At 37.7% G+C, this 15328-nt stretch overlaps 1 protein-coding gene across 1 annotated transcript; it reads right to left on the bottom strand.

Annotated features, from left to right (window-relative positions):
* Positions 1–62: 62 nt before the first annotated feature.
* LOC135838078 (uncharacterized) lies at positions 63–14036 on the bottom strand. The gene is made up of 6 exons (XM_065353630.1): positions 13876–14036; positions 5927–8585; positions 5410–5838; positions 5033–5147; positions 3397–3996; positions 63–2843 (listed from the first exon to the last, which is right to left on the bottom strand). Exons 2-6 carry the CDS (start codon positions 8549–8551, stop codon positions 895–897), a joined length of 5718 nt encoding a protein of 1905 aa, XP_065209702.1. The 5' UTR covers positions 8552–8585; positions 13876–14036; the 3' UTR covers positions 63–894.
* Positions 14037–15328: the final 1292 nt, after the last annotated feature.

Below are 15328 nucleotides of genomic sequence, written 5' to 3'. Positions count from 1 at the left end.
TCAACCGATTTTCGATCGAAAATTCTCTAAAATGGTGACATAATAAAATGAATAAACGTGTAAACAATTGATTTTATAATTTATTCAGTCCTGAAGAAATATCATACAATGCAAAATTGAATAAAATACGACACATTAGGTAAAATGAGAAACTGATATTAAAAATCATGACGAAACCGTTCAATATTAGAACAAAGCGAAACACGAGATTTCAAAATAATTAAAATATTTTTAAAATGTACAATAACAGGAGAAAAACATAAGTACATATCTGTACAAAAAAAAAAAAAACAACAACCATAATGTAGCAAATACTCGAGTGCTGCTGAAGAAAAAACACGACATAATACTACCTAATTAATGGAATACAAACAAAATGCAAACATTAGAAACAAAGTGGAATCAAATAAATAAAAAAATTTAATATATTTTTCTCAATTCGAATAATGAAATATTAATTGAAAAAATAACACATCAAGTATTTCCATTTTCAATGGGAAAAGCGTGAATATCCAAAAAAAAAATTCAAAGTACCAGTCAAATTGAGAAATGAATATTTCGAAAGATTAAAACGTTTTCCACTCTGCTTCGTTTCATATTTACAAAGAAAAAAAGAAAAAAAAATTGGGAAACCCACGAACATACAAACTAATGAAATAAAATGAAAAATACAAAATTATCACAGCAAACTTCGAAAAAAAAATAAAATAAAATAAAACACTGAAAAGATTGATTTCTATTCAAAGAAATAAATTCATCTTGTAAAAACATTCTACGCGTAAAATCTTCTCGCTGGAGCATTAAATCATGCGGTAGCGTTACGATACAGATAAGATGAACCCAGCGGAATGATTTTTCAGAACAAAACGAATAAAATTTGAACAATCGTTTAACCTACGTCTCGGGAGTCAATAATTTATCAACGTTGGACAGGAAAGCTTCTCGGAATTTCTCGTGATTAGCGAACGATTTGATAACGATACGTTTAGCACCGGAGTTATCTTTTTCGGCAACCGATGGCTTCTCGTCGTTTGAATTGTCTTCTTCGCTAGTTTGTGTATCTCGCTCCTCGACACTGTCAGTTTTAGTCGGTTCGTTGAGCAACGACTCACGACGAACAACTTTGACATCGGCTTCATCGGTTTTAGAAACAGGCGAATACCATAACCGTTTGATTATCGAATCTTTATTGTTATCTGTCCACGACGGAGTTTGGTTGATCATCTGCTTCGAGGCGAGTTGTAAACTAGCGGTGGATAATTTAACAAGAGAACCGATCGAAGGTTTGATTCGAATACGAGAGAGATGATCCGAAGCTGAATCGTGGTTAACGGTGATCGTGGTCGGAGTTTTCATTATGTTGGGAATGAATTTATTCTTCGGTCTGATAATGGTGAACTTGTTAGTCGCGTATATAACTTTGGGCAGCTTTTCAGATAGCTCGGTTTTATCGTCTGTTAAGGCCGCCAGCGATTCGGCGATCGGCTGATCGATTGAAAGTGGCGTAGAATCGGTAGAATCATCGTCGGATTCGGCAAAAGGATCGGTTTCGTTTACTCGCATCGCCGCGTCGACGTCGTTTATCTGTTGCAGCGTGTTTTCATCGGTTTCGATTTCTTCTTCTTCGTCTTCCTCTTCGATGAGCTCTTCTTCGCCGACGATTTCTTCTTCTTCTTCCTCTTCGGCGATTAATTCGTCGTCTTGTACGACTTCTTCTTCTATATCGTCTTCGTCGTCCTCCTCGACCTCTTCCTCTTGCGATAGTTCTTCGTCGCTCACAACGATATTTTCGATAGTTTCTTGCTCGATGATACGTACGGGTTCGCGTTCCGGTTCGAGTACAGCAACAGCAGCAGGCGATTCTTTGACTCTGGGACCGTACTCGCGATCGCAACTTTCTTCGCTTTTCGATGAATAACCAGACTCGAGTTCGATATTATCGACAAGGCTGGATGTACTGGCTTCGTCCGCATTGAACGCTTGCGACGAAGGATCGCCGCATTCTTCCAAACTCCTTCTACGGCTTTCGAACTTACTGATGAACGATTTCAACGAATTAACGACGTAATTTCGTTTAGCCTGCTTGGTACGTTCGTCGTCGTTGGTATCGGTGGCCGGAGAGGTTTTTTCCATTTGCTGTAGAAATCGCTGAATAATCGTCATGATTTTATTAGAAGTCGCAGTACCGGCTATGCCACTACGAGAAGTTGACGAAGACGTCGTCCCGGTCTTGTTCGCGCTACCTCCTGGGTTTATCTTGGCGATATTCAACCGAGCGAACATTCGACCATTATCTAGTATATCGATGCCGAGATTTTCATCGCCCGTATCGTTTATTCTGATTTGGAAAGTTGGCGCTGGCGTTGGCGTTGTCGATGCAGCGGCCACTCTCGGACTAGGGGTCGGGGTCGGTCTTCGTACCGGAGCCGCAGTCGCAATCGTAGGAGTCGTCGGTGTGACCACCGATGATACTGGTTTCGGTCCTCGCGTTCGTACCGTATTAAGTGATCGATGTAACAACGAGATGCCATTACCTATGATAGGATTATTCGGTCTGAATGGATTCCAAGGAGTGTTCGGTCGGAATGAATTCCTTATCAGTGTCGTTGTTGTTGCTAGTAGTGGTCCAAACTGAGGTATAATTGGCATATTCGGACGATATCCATTTTCCGTAGTCGGTTTCACTGGCACAGTCGATCTTACTGGACGACTTTTTGATTGTGCCAACCGATTGGCGATGATATTATCCCAGCGGTTCGGCGGTTCGTCGATCATGTTGCAGTAATTGTGTTCCCAGTAGAGCGGGTGACACGAGTATTTTCTTTTAGAAGCCGAAAATTTACCTGTAACAACGATTACATCGGGCAATTAACCTAAATTCTGGTTTGTACGAATGTCTTAGTATTTACACGTGTTTATATGGAGATTTCACATTACACCAGTTCGTATCTTTTTTTACATTTTCAAAAGAGAAAATCATTAATTTTTTTTTCAATTTTGGGAAATTGATATTAATAATTGGAAAATCAAAAACATTTTTTTTTTTTTTTTTAGGTTTTCCAAATATTTGAAGTCCAAAAAATGAGATTGGTTAGGTACAAATCTGGAAATTGTTTTTTTTTTTTTTTAAATAGAAGTCAAGCTTCCTGGAATTTGGGCGTAATTTGGAGTCTGCGGATTCAAAATAATAGTTTTCGGACCCCAAAAAAATTACCAACAATGGTCGAAAATGTGAATGGAGAGTTACAGTTCTTGGAAGCATCATTTCTGGTTACAAATCAAGTTTTCTGCTAAATTTTAGTTAACAAATGTTTCGAACCGGATTCTTTCCAAAAATACTACTTTCATTTAAGATCAAAAACTACAACAATATCAACAACAAACTGATCCACTCACCATTTGCGGACGAAGCATCACAACCATCATCGTAATCTGCTAACGGATCGGCAGCGTACGGATCCACATCAGGAGGCATATTCGAAATAATAATTGGAATTTCACCCACATCATCCAACATATGACTGGATCCGAGAGGATCGGATGATTTACCATCTTCGCAGACCACCTGTTCGCTGACATCGTACTCTAACGATTCGATTGGAACTTGATGATTCGAAACCTTGCGGTTTCTTAACGAGTCTCTCATTTTTTGGCGTTTTCGTATTCTGCTCATGGTGCGTTGCACTACATCTTCATCTCTGGGAGGCGGCGAGTCCAGCTCCTTGTACGTTAATTCGTCGCCTCTGCCAGTATACGATGGAGCTCTTTCTGGTGTCTGTTTTTTCAAATTTGAAAAGTGGCGCTGCAGCGATAGTGAACGGTTGTTGTCTGTTCGCGAAGCGGCAGCTGGTCGTTTGGAAACTTTGGTTGGTTTTGGTTTATCGAAAGCATGACCTAACATGTCTATCAGTCTGTATCGTTGATCGGCTTTCATTTGTTTCCACCTGGTCAAGAAAGCCATGGCGTTTTTATGTTTTTCTGATTTGATATCGTGACCTAGAATATAGAAAGATGAATAAATAAATTAATAAATAGACCTGCATGAAATAAATACGAAAGCGTTTTAAAGCGAAAGTACCCCAAAAAAGTGTAACCAGAGATGAATTACATTTTTTTTTGAATGGGACAAAACTAGATAAATCGAAAAAGAGTAAGCAAAAAAAGTATAAGCTAATTAGTCCGGCATATGACAATAGGAGTAATTGCATCCCCCCCCGCCGATCCTCCGGGACGTCTTTTTTCTTAAAGAGGACATCCTAAGGAACATTTTAAAGTAAACTTGCGGAAAAAAAAGTTGGCCTTACTTACAAAATGGCCGTCATTTTGTAAGTAAGGTCAACTTTTTTTTTTTGGCAAGTTTGCTTTAAAATGTTCCTTAGGATGTCCCCTTTAAGGAAAAAGTTGTACCGGAGGATCGGCCGGGGGGGGGGTGCAATTATTTCTATTGTCATATGCCGGACTAAATGGGCATTTTTCAATTTTCGACGATTTTTTTAAAAATCAAAAATGTAGGCAAAAAATTTAAAAAATTAAAATTTCACCAAATTTAACTAGAAAGATAAAATTTGGCATGAACCCAATTTTTGATCTTCTCGAATCGATTAAAAGCGAGTAGTTCTGGAGCCTCCAGCAAAATTTTTGAAAGTTGGAATTTCCACAATGTTCTCATTCAACGAAGTTGGGAAGCCAAGGTTTACTTTGTAATTCAATTTCAAACGCTGAGTCGGTCGAAGGTTTTTTCAAGCCGTTCTGGAGTCTCCAGATGTATTTTAGGAACTCCAGATTTTCAAAAAGTACCCATGCGAGACTTCTGGGCAATTTTTGAAAAAAAAACTTTTCGGAATGCAAGTTTGTTACTACCTAAATGATGATTAGAAAATCAAAACGCTGATTTTTTTTTCAATCGCTGAATTTGGATTACTCGCCATGAAATCACATCCCCATATTGCATCGATGACTCAGCAATAATAAGAAGAAAATAATGTCTTCGAAGACTAAATAAAATATCACCTCTTGATTAAATGATACGTACTTCTTATTTTGGCTGTAAACGTTCTCATCAACGCTGACTGTTCTGTACGCAATCGTTTTGCTTCTTCGTCGAGTTTATTGTTATCCACTTCTAAATACGTTATAATTTCTTTTGCCTACAAAAAAAAAGAAAAAATAATTAAAATTACAGCGAGTTGGAATAATTTACTATGTACTTGAAACTACACGAAAATAAACATCATCTTTTTTTCTCTCTTTCTTCAATAAATAATACATAGGTATAATATTTCAAAAGAATCACCATTCGTCGTTTTCATAATTTAAATGTAAGCCATAAGCCTACTCATTCTACGTACCTATTTCACCTGACGAATGATATTCGGTATTTACTCGATATGTATTAGGTAATAATCTTACCTGAATCAATATTGAAACCAAAGGTTGCGCATTATACGATCCGTCTGGACGTGATTGCAGCACCGAAGCCAAATCATTCCTCCGATTACGAAATTCCAGCCTTCGAACTCGTTCGTTCATTATATGCATTTCTGGAGATTCGTGATATCGACTGGCGCGTTGCAATTTTTCCGTCATTTTAGAACGAGCAGGTTGAGAGGGATGAGAAGGACGCTTCGGTTTCGCTTCAGTATTAACAGGACGCTTTCGCAGAGATTTCACATCGGTGATGTAGAACTCGGAGTATTTATAATTCGGATGGATCGCCATGTCGTCGGTGATGAGTTGGCTATAATCTCTGCGAGGTTTTTTCCTCAAATTCCTCGGTTCGGCCGGATGCAGCGATACTGTCGGAGCTCTTTTCGATCGACTAGCAGGGATAGCGGGAATCTGAAATCAGTAATAATCGCGGTACGTTAGTGTAAAGCCGAAGAATTAAAACATTCAGAAAGCAAAATAACGAATCTCGAAGACTTACCTCGGGTTCGATTTGCGCTGGAATTTCAGTCGGAGTAACGGTGGTGGTTTTCGGTATAGCGTTGGTACGATCGTGAAACAATACCAAGTTACTTTCGCGACCGGTGATTTCGTAAGCGTGGTAATTATGGCAAGGATGATCGCTGATGATTTTCGCCAAACTAAGTCTATCCGTTGTCGGAGCGCATTTCACCGCGGACGGATTAAAGAAGAAGTTCAAATACTGCTCGGTTAAATCGTTGTTGCGTTTACCGGACCACCATTTAGCGTTGATATGTTTAACGTTGTGCGATTCGTCCGACTGCTGCGGCAAGTTTTCCTTTTCTTCGAGCGTTTTGATGAGAGTACGTTCCGAGCTACCGTTACTCGTTCGTATGATGGCAGATAATTGATGCTCTTCGTGATTCAAATACGGTCCGACGAGTACTTTGTCGCAAAGTCCCGGGAACGCGTAAACGCCGAAAGTCAACGAATCTTTGCCACCATCGGACGCCTTGGAGAGTTCGCAACAGATGACTTTTTTCGATAACTCCGCCCTGTAGATGATTTCGAATAGAAGTCTGTAACGTAGAACGCATCCGCTGGCGTAGCTCAGAGACGCGATATGTTTATCTAACGAGATCAAAAGCCATTTGACGTCGGAAGCGCATTTCAGATCGTTATTCTTCACCCAACTAATGTTGTTCGATTTATCCTTCCATTCGGAAATCTTGGACGATTTGAATAAATCGTTGGGATTTTTGGAATTTCGCGGTCCGTGCGTTGCTGCCGCTGGCTTCATTGATACATCGCGTTCGTCGTGCTGAGGAACCGATACGATATCGACATCGACATCTTCTTCGTCGTCAGCGACGTTATCGATCAAAATGTAATCGCACGATACGAAATACTTGTTGTTGGTTTTTTGAAAATCCAACATCTTTTTCAATTTGTAAAAATAAACCAGAGAACGATTCCGGGTAACGTAATCGATGATGATACCGTCGGTTCGAGTACATTGTATGAGACCGAAGTCGTCTGTTTCTTCGATCAGCTCCCTTTCGGTTGGATCTTTGAGTTCGGCCGATTGGTTGCTGTAATTACCAGCGCTGAGGTATTTTATCAGAGTATCTGAAAGTTTCGGAATAGCCACGAAGCATTCTTTGTATCCGAATTTTTTCAGAATCGCTTTTTCGTCGATAATCGATGGCTGTGGAATAGGCTGCGGCTCAAATTCGGGACTAGAAGTAACAACGGGAGTAACCGGTTTCATTTCTGTATGTTTTTCAGGCTCGGGTACGTCGTCGTCGTCGTCGTCGGGTTTTTTATCATTAGTCGCGATAGTACGACGTAATTCGTAAGATTTGGGTATCGAACTATATTTACTGTATTTTCGTTTTTTCTGGCCAACCGGGATTGACGTATCGTTATCTTCTCGCTTTATTTCAACTGGCAAATTATTACTATCGTTCTTCGTCGCATCTTCGTCGGTTGCAGACGATGTAATTGAAACGTTCAATGGCGCCGGAGAAGCGTTTCCATCGAGACATTCCGATGCTAAAGTGGCAAGCTCCGGATCTCTGATCGGTACTAAAATCGGCGTACATTTTTTATCCTCTGGTTTAGTTATCAACGTTGATAACGCGAATTCGGACCAAACGGCGGTGATTTTCTGATCATTCGAGCCATTCAGCGACCGGAGATTTCTGTACATCAACGGAAACAAAGGCCTGTTGACACCTAGGTACATAACAATACCTAATTTATCGTTGACCAAACCAGGAGACGAGTTCGCCGACTGGGTTTCCGCTTCTTTCAGACATTCCACGTAAGGATCGAAATAATTCCTATCTGCAGTTGGCTTTTTACTAACCGGTAACGGTTTTCTTCGCTTTTGTTTTCTCGACCAAATATCTTTGCGCTTTTTCGTCTCCTTCTTCGCATCATGTTCCGGCTCCTGATCTTCGGTTTTAATTTCAAGCGTGTTCTGATAAAGATCCCACAAACTATTGTATACTGTTCTCGGCGCGATTCTCCACTTTGCTTTTGGAGCTGAAGACGTAGACGTACCAGCGCTGGGATCTAGTTTCCTTTTTCTAGAATTTCCCAAAGTCGGTTCTTTAGCTGAAGAAGCACCATCTGCTGCAGTTTTCGGAGCCGAAGACGTAGACGTACCAGCGCTGGGATCTAGTTTTCTTTTTCTAGAATTTCCCAAAGTCGGTTTTTTAGCTGGAGAAGCACCATCTGCTGCAGTTTTCAACGAAGAATCATTTTCGAAGCTGGTGTTGGTCGAGGTTTCCTTGTAGACCAACTTACGAGCGGTTGGTGTTGTAGAAATGGTATTATTCTTCGACGAACCAGGCGAAGTCTGCAGATCGTTACCAGGTTTTGGATGATTTTCAATCGGCGACGATGAATTACCATTTTCAAGCGGCACTTTGACGGCCGCCGCATTATCGGCAGTGGGAGTTTGACTAGTTGGTGACTTTTGAACCGCAACTCGTTTTGTGTTTATGTTGTACCTCGCGGTGGAATATTTTTCGATTAATTTTCGCCTGAAGATCGGTTTATTCACGTACGGTTTCGTAGATGTTTTTCCACTTCTGTCTGGGTTTCTTCTAACGCAACCATCGGATGCGTTTTCCATCCTTGAACGAAAATCATTCAGTTCATGTTTGCTCCTAAAAACAGAATAAAACAAATATTCGTCAATTTTACGGCCGTGAAAATGAAATTATTCGTAAGTAGGTATAGGTAATTTCTTCATCGTAACATCAATATTGAATGAACACGTGATTTACGGATAATTCAAGTACTTAGATAATTATGAATTCTGTGGTTAAAAAACTGTTAGAACGAGAATATTCCACGAAACCAAGACTTTCGACGGACGATTTAGTATATTGGGACGAATTAAAAATCATCATTACAATTATACGGTGTAATTTAATTAAGTAGGTAAGTATTTCCCTATAAATAGAAGTAACTCGAGAATAATGTGCGTGGCGCGCATGCGTACAAATCATTATCGAATAAAAAGCTGATATCGCTTCCAGAGTAAAATAACTCGTTTCTTCAAAATTATCATAGGTATTTTACAGAAAAGCTACACGTGACACGTGCTAGTTAAACTACGAGTAAGTATAAACTGTAAATTGTTGTATTCTTGATTCGAAATAATAAATTAATAATACACAATACAGGTAAGAGAATAGACCAAGCGTTAGCATGCGCGAAAATATTCTAATTCTGAGAGAACCGCGTTCATTAGGAATTTTTACCTCAAATGATGAAACCATAAGTAGGTAATTATGTTGAGATGTTAATTTCAGTTTCCGCTAGATTTTTTAGTATTGAATTGATAACCTTATTATCAATATTAATCGTGCTTTATGCGAAGAACAAAAGTACAAACACATATCCACGACTTGAAACTTCAAATAATCCGTACCTACAGACTCTACCTATACAGACATCAATTTTTTGATATTTTTCAACTTTGGGAACTTCATAGGTACCAAAAAGGACGAACATCATTTGGAGGGCCAAAAGGACCTTTTCTTGAAAATGTGGGGGAGGACAATATTTTTCCAAATTTAAAAAAACTGAATTTGACGAAAATGAGTAAAACAAATCGAAGATTTTTGATTTCTCCGGAATTGCAATATGTATGATGTATTTCGAGTTGATAGGTACGTGTCTAGAGATAAATTTTTGCCCCTCAGGTGGTCTGGAAGAGGGTTCAGGGATACCCAAAATAATGGAATTCACAATATCTTTGGTAAAAATAATTAAACATAGAACAAATTGACGAGATCGGGCTGATGGTGTAGTTGGGTGTCTTCCACGATATGTATATTGCGACATGTTAGTTAATGGCAATTTTTTTTTGGGTCAAAATCAATTTTCTCAAGACTGTTAATTCGGAAATTTTCCAATGAGACAGTGTCATTTATTTACTTTTAAGTTTTACGTTGAATTGAACTTTTTGCACTCAAGTAAAACCGAAGTCTGAAACTCACATTCACATTTTCAAAAACTGAAACCAGAACCATCGCAACTCAACAGGACCGTTCAGTTGTTCGTTGACGTTAAGACTACGACATGAGAAAAATTCAAAGTTTTACCTACAGCAAAATGAATTTTCATAAACCAGACAATCAAGAAATCCATACACAGTTTGTTTTGATTCTTAAGATCACCCACAGGTCATTATTTATCCTACAATACGTATTGTGGTTATTTTTCAGTAACACACATTCAACGACTTGGCTCTTTCAAGATTGAAACTTTAAGCACAATTGAAACCGAAGACTAGATACGAGAACAAAAGCACTTGAACAAAATAATCTAATGGGATTTAATAACTTTGTAAAAATCGCACAATGAAGGTACTATTCAACGTAGAGCGCATGCTCACTTGCTCAGCCATGCTAGATATGGTATAGGTCGATTCTTTAGGTGATTGCCAAGACAATTCAAAAACGTGTGAGGACTAAAGATTTAACCAAGAGTATGACTGAATATGTACATAACGCTAAATGCAGCAACATAGTTCTGATTCTCATGATTTTTGGAACTAATAATTATTAATTATGTAGACTATGTATTACGAAAAAAAAGAAAAAAAATTATGTGCATATTTGAATCAAAGCATATTTCAAATAGGTACCAGTACCAATTTACTTAGCTAGATAACAAGAACACCTAATTCATAATTGATTCAGAAATGAGATGTTCTTCGAATTAGATGTGCATTCTGCATTGAGTAACAGATGTCAGATGTGGGCCCTCCAATAGATATTTATATGTACATTGAACATAGGTATATTTTGTTTGAGATTTCATAACATCAGAGTACAGTTAGCAACGTGCATCCTGTTTGTTTTCTCTGCAGTCTGCACGTTGCCAACCCAACTTCAAGTCCCTATCCAGGTAGCCTACTGAAATTCAGGGATGAAATTATTGAAAAAATTCCTCTGAAGAGCCAAGTGCATCAGTCAAAATTTTATTGCGACATCATGCGATAAAAAAATGAACAACGTGCGCGGCCAGGCAGGCAGGCAGGCAAGGGCAGTTAAATTCTTTATTTAGTTCGCGCTAGGATCGCCAGTGCAGCGTAGGTAAAAATTGAATGCTCTCAAAAAAATCAATACGAGAACTACGAGAAGGAGAAACTTGATAGGGTAAATAAATTTGTGAAAAATCTGTTATTATTTTCAAGTGAAACTGAGGAGCTTGGTATCAAAGTTAAACAAACGCCACTTCCACAAAAATCAAGATGGAAAATTTATTAATTATTCTTAGTCTTACGGATTTTTAACACCCTTTTCATTGCCGAGGTTACTTATTTGAACGTTTTTATCCTTTTATGCACTACATATTTTGAAATGTAACAGACTTCAGCAATGAAAAAGGTGTTAAAAATCCTATAACTTCAGCAACACTTTTATTTACAGGAGGGTAGAAAATTCAGCGCTGCATATTTTTTGTATGTACTTAGTAAAAAATCTAAATTTTCTCGAAATCAACATCATAGCGTTTGTTTAACTTTGATACCATGTTTTTTACACGAATTTTGGCAGATTTTCAAGAATATGGATATTCGACATTTTTTTAAGTCGTTCTTTTTAACACTTTTCAGATTCCATTCGCCAAATTTCAAATTTCAAAACCTCAGAAGTCTTATATTTTCAAGTAAATCTATTCATTTTCAAAAGCTACTACTTTAGCTGATTCTAATTCTATTGGATTCTAAATGATAAATCTGTCAAAATCCGGGTAAAAAACGCATCTAATGATTAGGTATTCAAGTATGAGTATTTCACACTCAAATTCAAAATTTACAGTCAATTCATTTTGTACAAAATCAAAATTGCATAATTTTTCATGATACCTATTCACTGAGTAATCACGAATTGATAGGTAACGACAAAACCCATTACTGGTACCGGATAGACGAGTAATCGAGTAGTTCATCAAAATTAACAGAGTATTATAGCCTACAACTTTTCAGTCAGGGGGTAAGTATTGTCTCAAATTCCAAAAGTAAAAAAATAACAAGTACCTAAATTCTATGATTGATGATTCTAACTACACTAGAAAATTAGAAATATTGAACTACCTAACAACAATAATATTCATTCTCAAAATCATGTTTAGTTTCTTAAATATTATGTTGCAGGGATGCAAGGGAAGAGGGAATATAGACCATAGATATAAATATTAAACTGGGTCGTAAGCTTACATTTAAAATGTACAGAGAAACATGTCTCAAAAAAGCGCGGCCTATCCTATTTAGAATTTTAGAGGGAGAAGCTTCAAAATGTCAGTTTTAATTGCTTCAAATCATCAAATGATTGAAACTGAAAGGTGAAAGAAGGAATCATCAAGACTCAAGAGTGTTTTAGATATTAAGTTAATGGCCAAAAACTTCAAATTGCGAGCTTTCTATTCAACTTTTATCGGAATCAGCTGATCTTCACCCACGAATGATTTAGCCAATCAGAAGCAAGTGTTCGCCGAATTCCGAACACACGAGCTTCCGATCCTGTTTAATACTTAATATCTATGGTATAGACAGTCAGAATTGCATTCAATGTTCAATTCAATAGAATTCTAATACCTCAGGAGTAAGATAAGACTTCAAAACGAAACACTAGGTATGGTACTTTGATTATTGATACCTATTCTATTTTCTATTCCAATTGCATTCGTTAAATTTTGAATTCAATAGAAACAGTTTCACGTTATTCTATGAACATTCTCTTATTTCGTAGTGGAGGCCACCCGAAATAAAATTCATCGCGGCAATAAACGTAGCAATTCACAGCAAATCCTCGTCCTCATCGAACAACAAAAACACCTTGCTGCCCAATGTAAAATGACTGCGCCACAAGCCACAATCACAACGTGGTCGAGTAATTTACCAGTAATTTCAAAAACAGAAACAAAGCGCAGATTTTCCAACTTTTCAATCAAATGATGGAACTTTTCACGTCTACTTTACATTATTTTCAAATTTAGAATCAATTGATGAATACAGAATTACAGTAGTCAGTACAACTACTCACTCAGCGCTGGTGCTCATTCATTTTCATTCATGTAAGTATTTCTCAAAGAAAGGCTGGATGAAGTCAAGAGCAACGTGCGAACCCCTTTTAATTTGCCAAAAGTGCCAAAACGAAGAGAGAAGTGAAAATTCGCTGCAAGTACCAATCAAAACTTGATAAGTACTTAATTGAAAATTTGAAATGTCATCGGAAAAATGAATGTTTGAGTGATTATTTCAATGGAGCATGCGAAACGCTTTCATTTTGCATTGAAACAACAACTGCAATGCACATTTTTCGAGTTATGTAATTCATCAAATCAAATTTGAAATTTGACTCTGAGAAAAGTTTCTCCCATTTTAGTTCATCAAACCCCCTTGAATTTTGAATTTATAAATTGAAAAAATGATGATTGACGAGTACCCGGCCCCAGCCAGGCCACCCACTACCCAACGTGTTTCAAAACGTATGCCTGAAATGCGGAACACCGACTCATATTACTCGGCATTCCAAAAACAATATTCGAAAATCAATCATAACGACACCAATTAGAAGGATACAATGCTGAAAATAATAATTAGTTGAAACGTGCACATCAGAGATCATAATTCCTCCATTACATTCGAAAAACCTGTTATCACTCAAGCTCATGCTCAAACACTGATAAGACAAATTCAGAATTGAAATACTGAGAAGTGTTGATCAACGTGATTTCATGACCTCAAACCTGCTGAATGTTCATAACGCTTTGAAATCCTTCAATAATTTGACATCAACGTTGTGTATCAGTGAAGTTTATGAAGTACCATAACAGTAAATAATATTCTTATCACAGCAGTTCGTGCAACATGTACATCTTCAGAGTAAGCTTAAACGATAAGTAATCCGCCACCTCTTTACAATAGGAGTAATTACTTACTAGGGTGTTTCTTGAGTGAGGAAAATACCATCAATTTAATCACATTACACATTACTTTTTGCACTTTAACGGACAAAATGGCTCCTTTTTGATAATTCATATCATAAGATTTCTAGATTGTTTTTCTTTGTTTGAACCACAGATTTCAATGCTGTGGTGGTTGATGGCTGTTAGCCTGGCGCTAGTGATGGCCAATTTCAAAAATTATTTGTGACCTTGAACGAAAATAGGCATAACGCAGCTGCCTGCATCGCGAGTTTTGTTGCCTACAAAGCCAACATTTTAACGCGTAGCCAGAAATGACGTCACAACAAACACGCGTCCATGTTGTTATTGTTGTTGTCGAACTTGAAGAAGGTCAACGATGGCAAAAAACAAAAACCTTCAGCAAGCAAGCAGCATGGACTGCCGATTTTCACGAAATTTCAAAAAAATATCTATGAATCTAAACGCCACGTAGGTTTTTCTGATGGCAAGTTTCTTCATATTTTTTCAATGAAATTGACGCTTATAAGTTGAAATTATCATCTGTCATAAATTGACGAATTTGAAATACACGAACCATGTACCATGTGAAAACCTGTATTCATCGAAGAACGTGTTAGGTATCGTAAATAACTTTCCAGTTCCAGTTCTCACCACTGAACTGACTCAGTACAATCTCAATTCCCATAAAATGCCCCGATCTCGAATTTGATAAATAGGTACCTTCTTGGAACCTTCGACTTTCAAAACAAATACAACATCGTGTTGTAAGTGACATTTTGCTTTGCATTTTATTAGTAAAAAAGGCATGAGTTATAAAACTGGATAATGACGTACAAAGTACAATGATCTAGACATCAAGTCTGTTAAAATTCATTTATCCATTAATAAATTAAGTACAAAACATTAAATAGAACGATCAACAATCAGAGATGGCGCGATTCCGATTTTTTTAAGGAGTCGTGAGAATCGCATGAATCCGATTCCGGAATCGGATTCCATTTTCGATTCACCTGACAGATGAATCGAAAAATGTGAAATCTGACTCTTTTCAAGCAGGAATCGCAAATGTAATATGATTCGCGATTCCGGTAATTTGATTCTCGCGACTCCGATATTTCGATTCTCCCGACTCCGATATTTCGATTCTCGCGACTCCTCATTACGATTCTCACGACTCCTCATTACGATTCTCTAGACTCTCACAATGAACGAAATCACCCAAATTCAAATTGGGCTTTTCTACAATCCGCGGGTTGCATACTCTCTGCCTGTTCTTATCACTCCTGGTAGGCAAAACATTCCTCTGTGCTATTAAAAATACACGGATTTCGAAGTTTTTATGTAAAAAGTCCAACTTTTTCGATTGTTCGCGGATGCTGGTGAACTTGAATGTGGTCTCAAATTAAAGACAGTGAAATTCCCTATCGATTGATGTATAATTTTTATCATTTCGCGTAAAAATAAC

This window comes from Planococcus citri, chromosome 2, assembly GCF_950023065.1.
Source record: "Planococcus citri chromosome 2, ihPlaCitr1.1, whole genome shotgun sequence".
Classification (NCBI taxonomy): domain Eukaryota; kingdom Metazoa; phylum Arthropoda; class Insecta; order Hemiptera; family Pseudococcidae; genus Planococcus; species Planococcus citri.
The sequence above is the reverse complement of the archived record's forward strand: the minus strand, read 5'-3'. Positions and strand labels throughout refer to the sequence as shown.

What these genes read in the sequence shown, in the direction of transcription:
- LOC135838078 (XM_065353630.1), bottom strand. Translation starts at nt 8,551, where the DNA reads ATGGAAAACGCATCCGATGGTTGCGTTAGAAGAAACCCAGACAGAAGT. An exon ending in CAGCGCAAATCGAACCCGAG is followed by an intron (nt 5,839 to 5,926) that starts GTAAGTCTTCGA and finishes TACTGATTTCAG; the next exon opens with ATTCCCGCTATCCCTGCTAG. An exon ending in TGGTTTCAATATTGATTCAG is followed by an intron (nt 5,148 to 5,409) that starts GTAAGATTATTA and finishes TTTTTTTTGTAG; the next exon opens with GCAAAAGAAATTATAACGTA.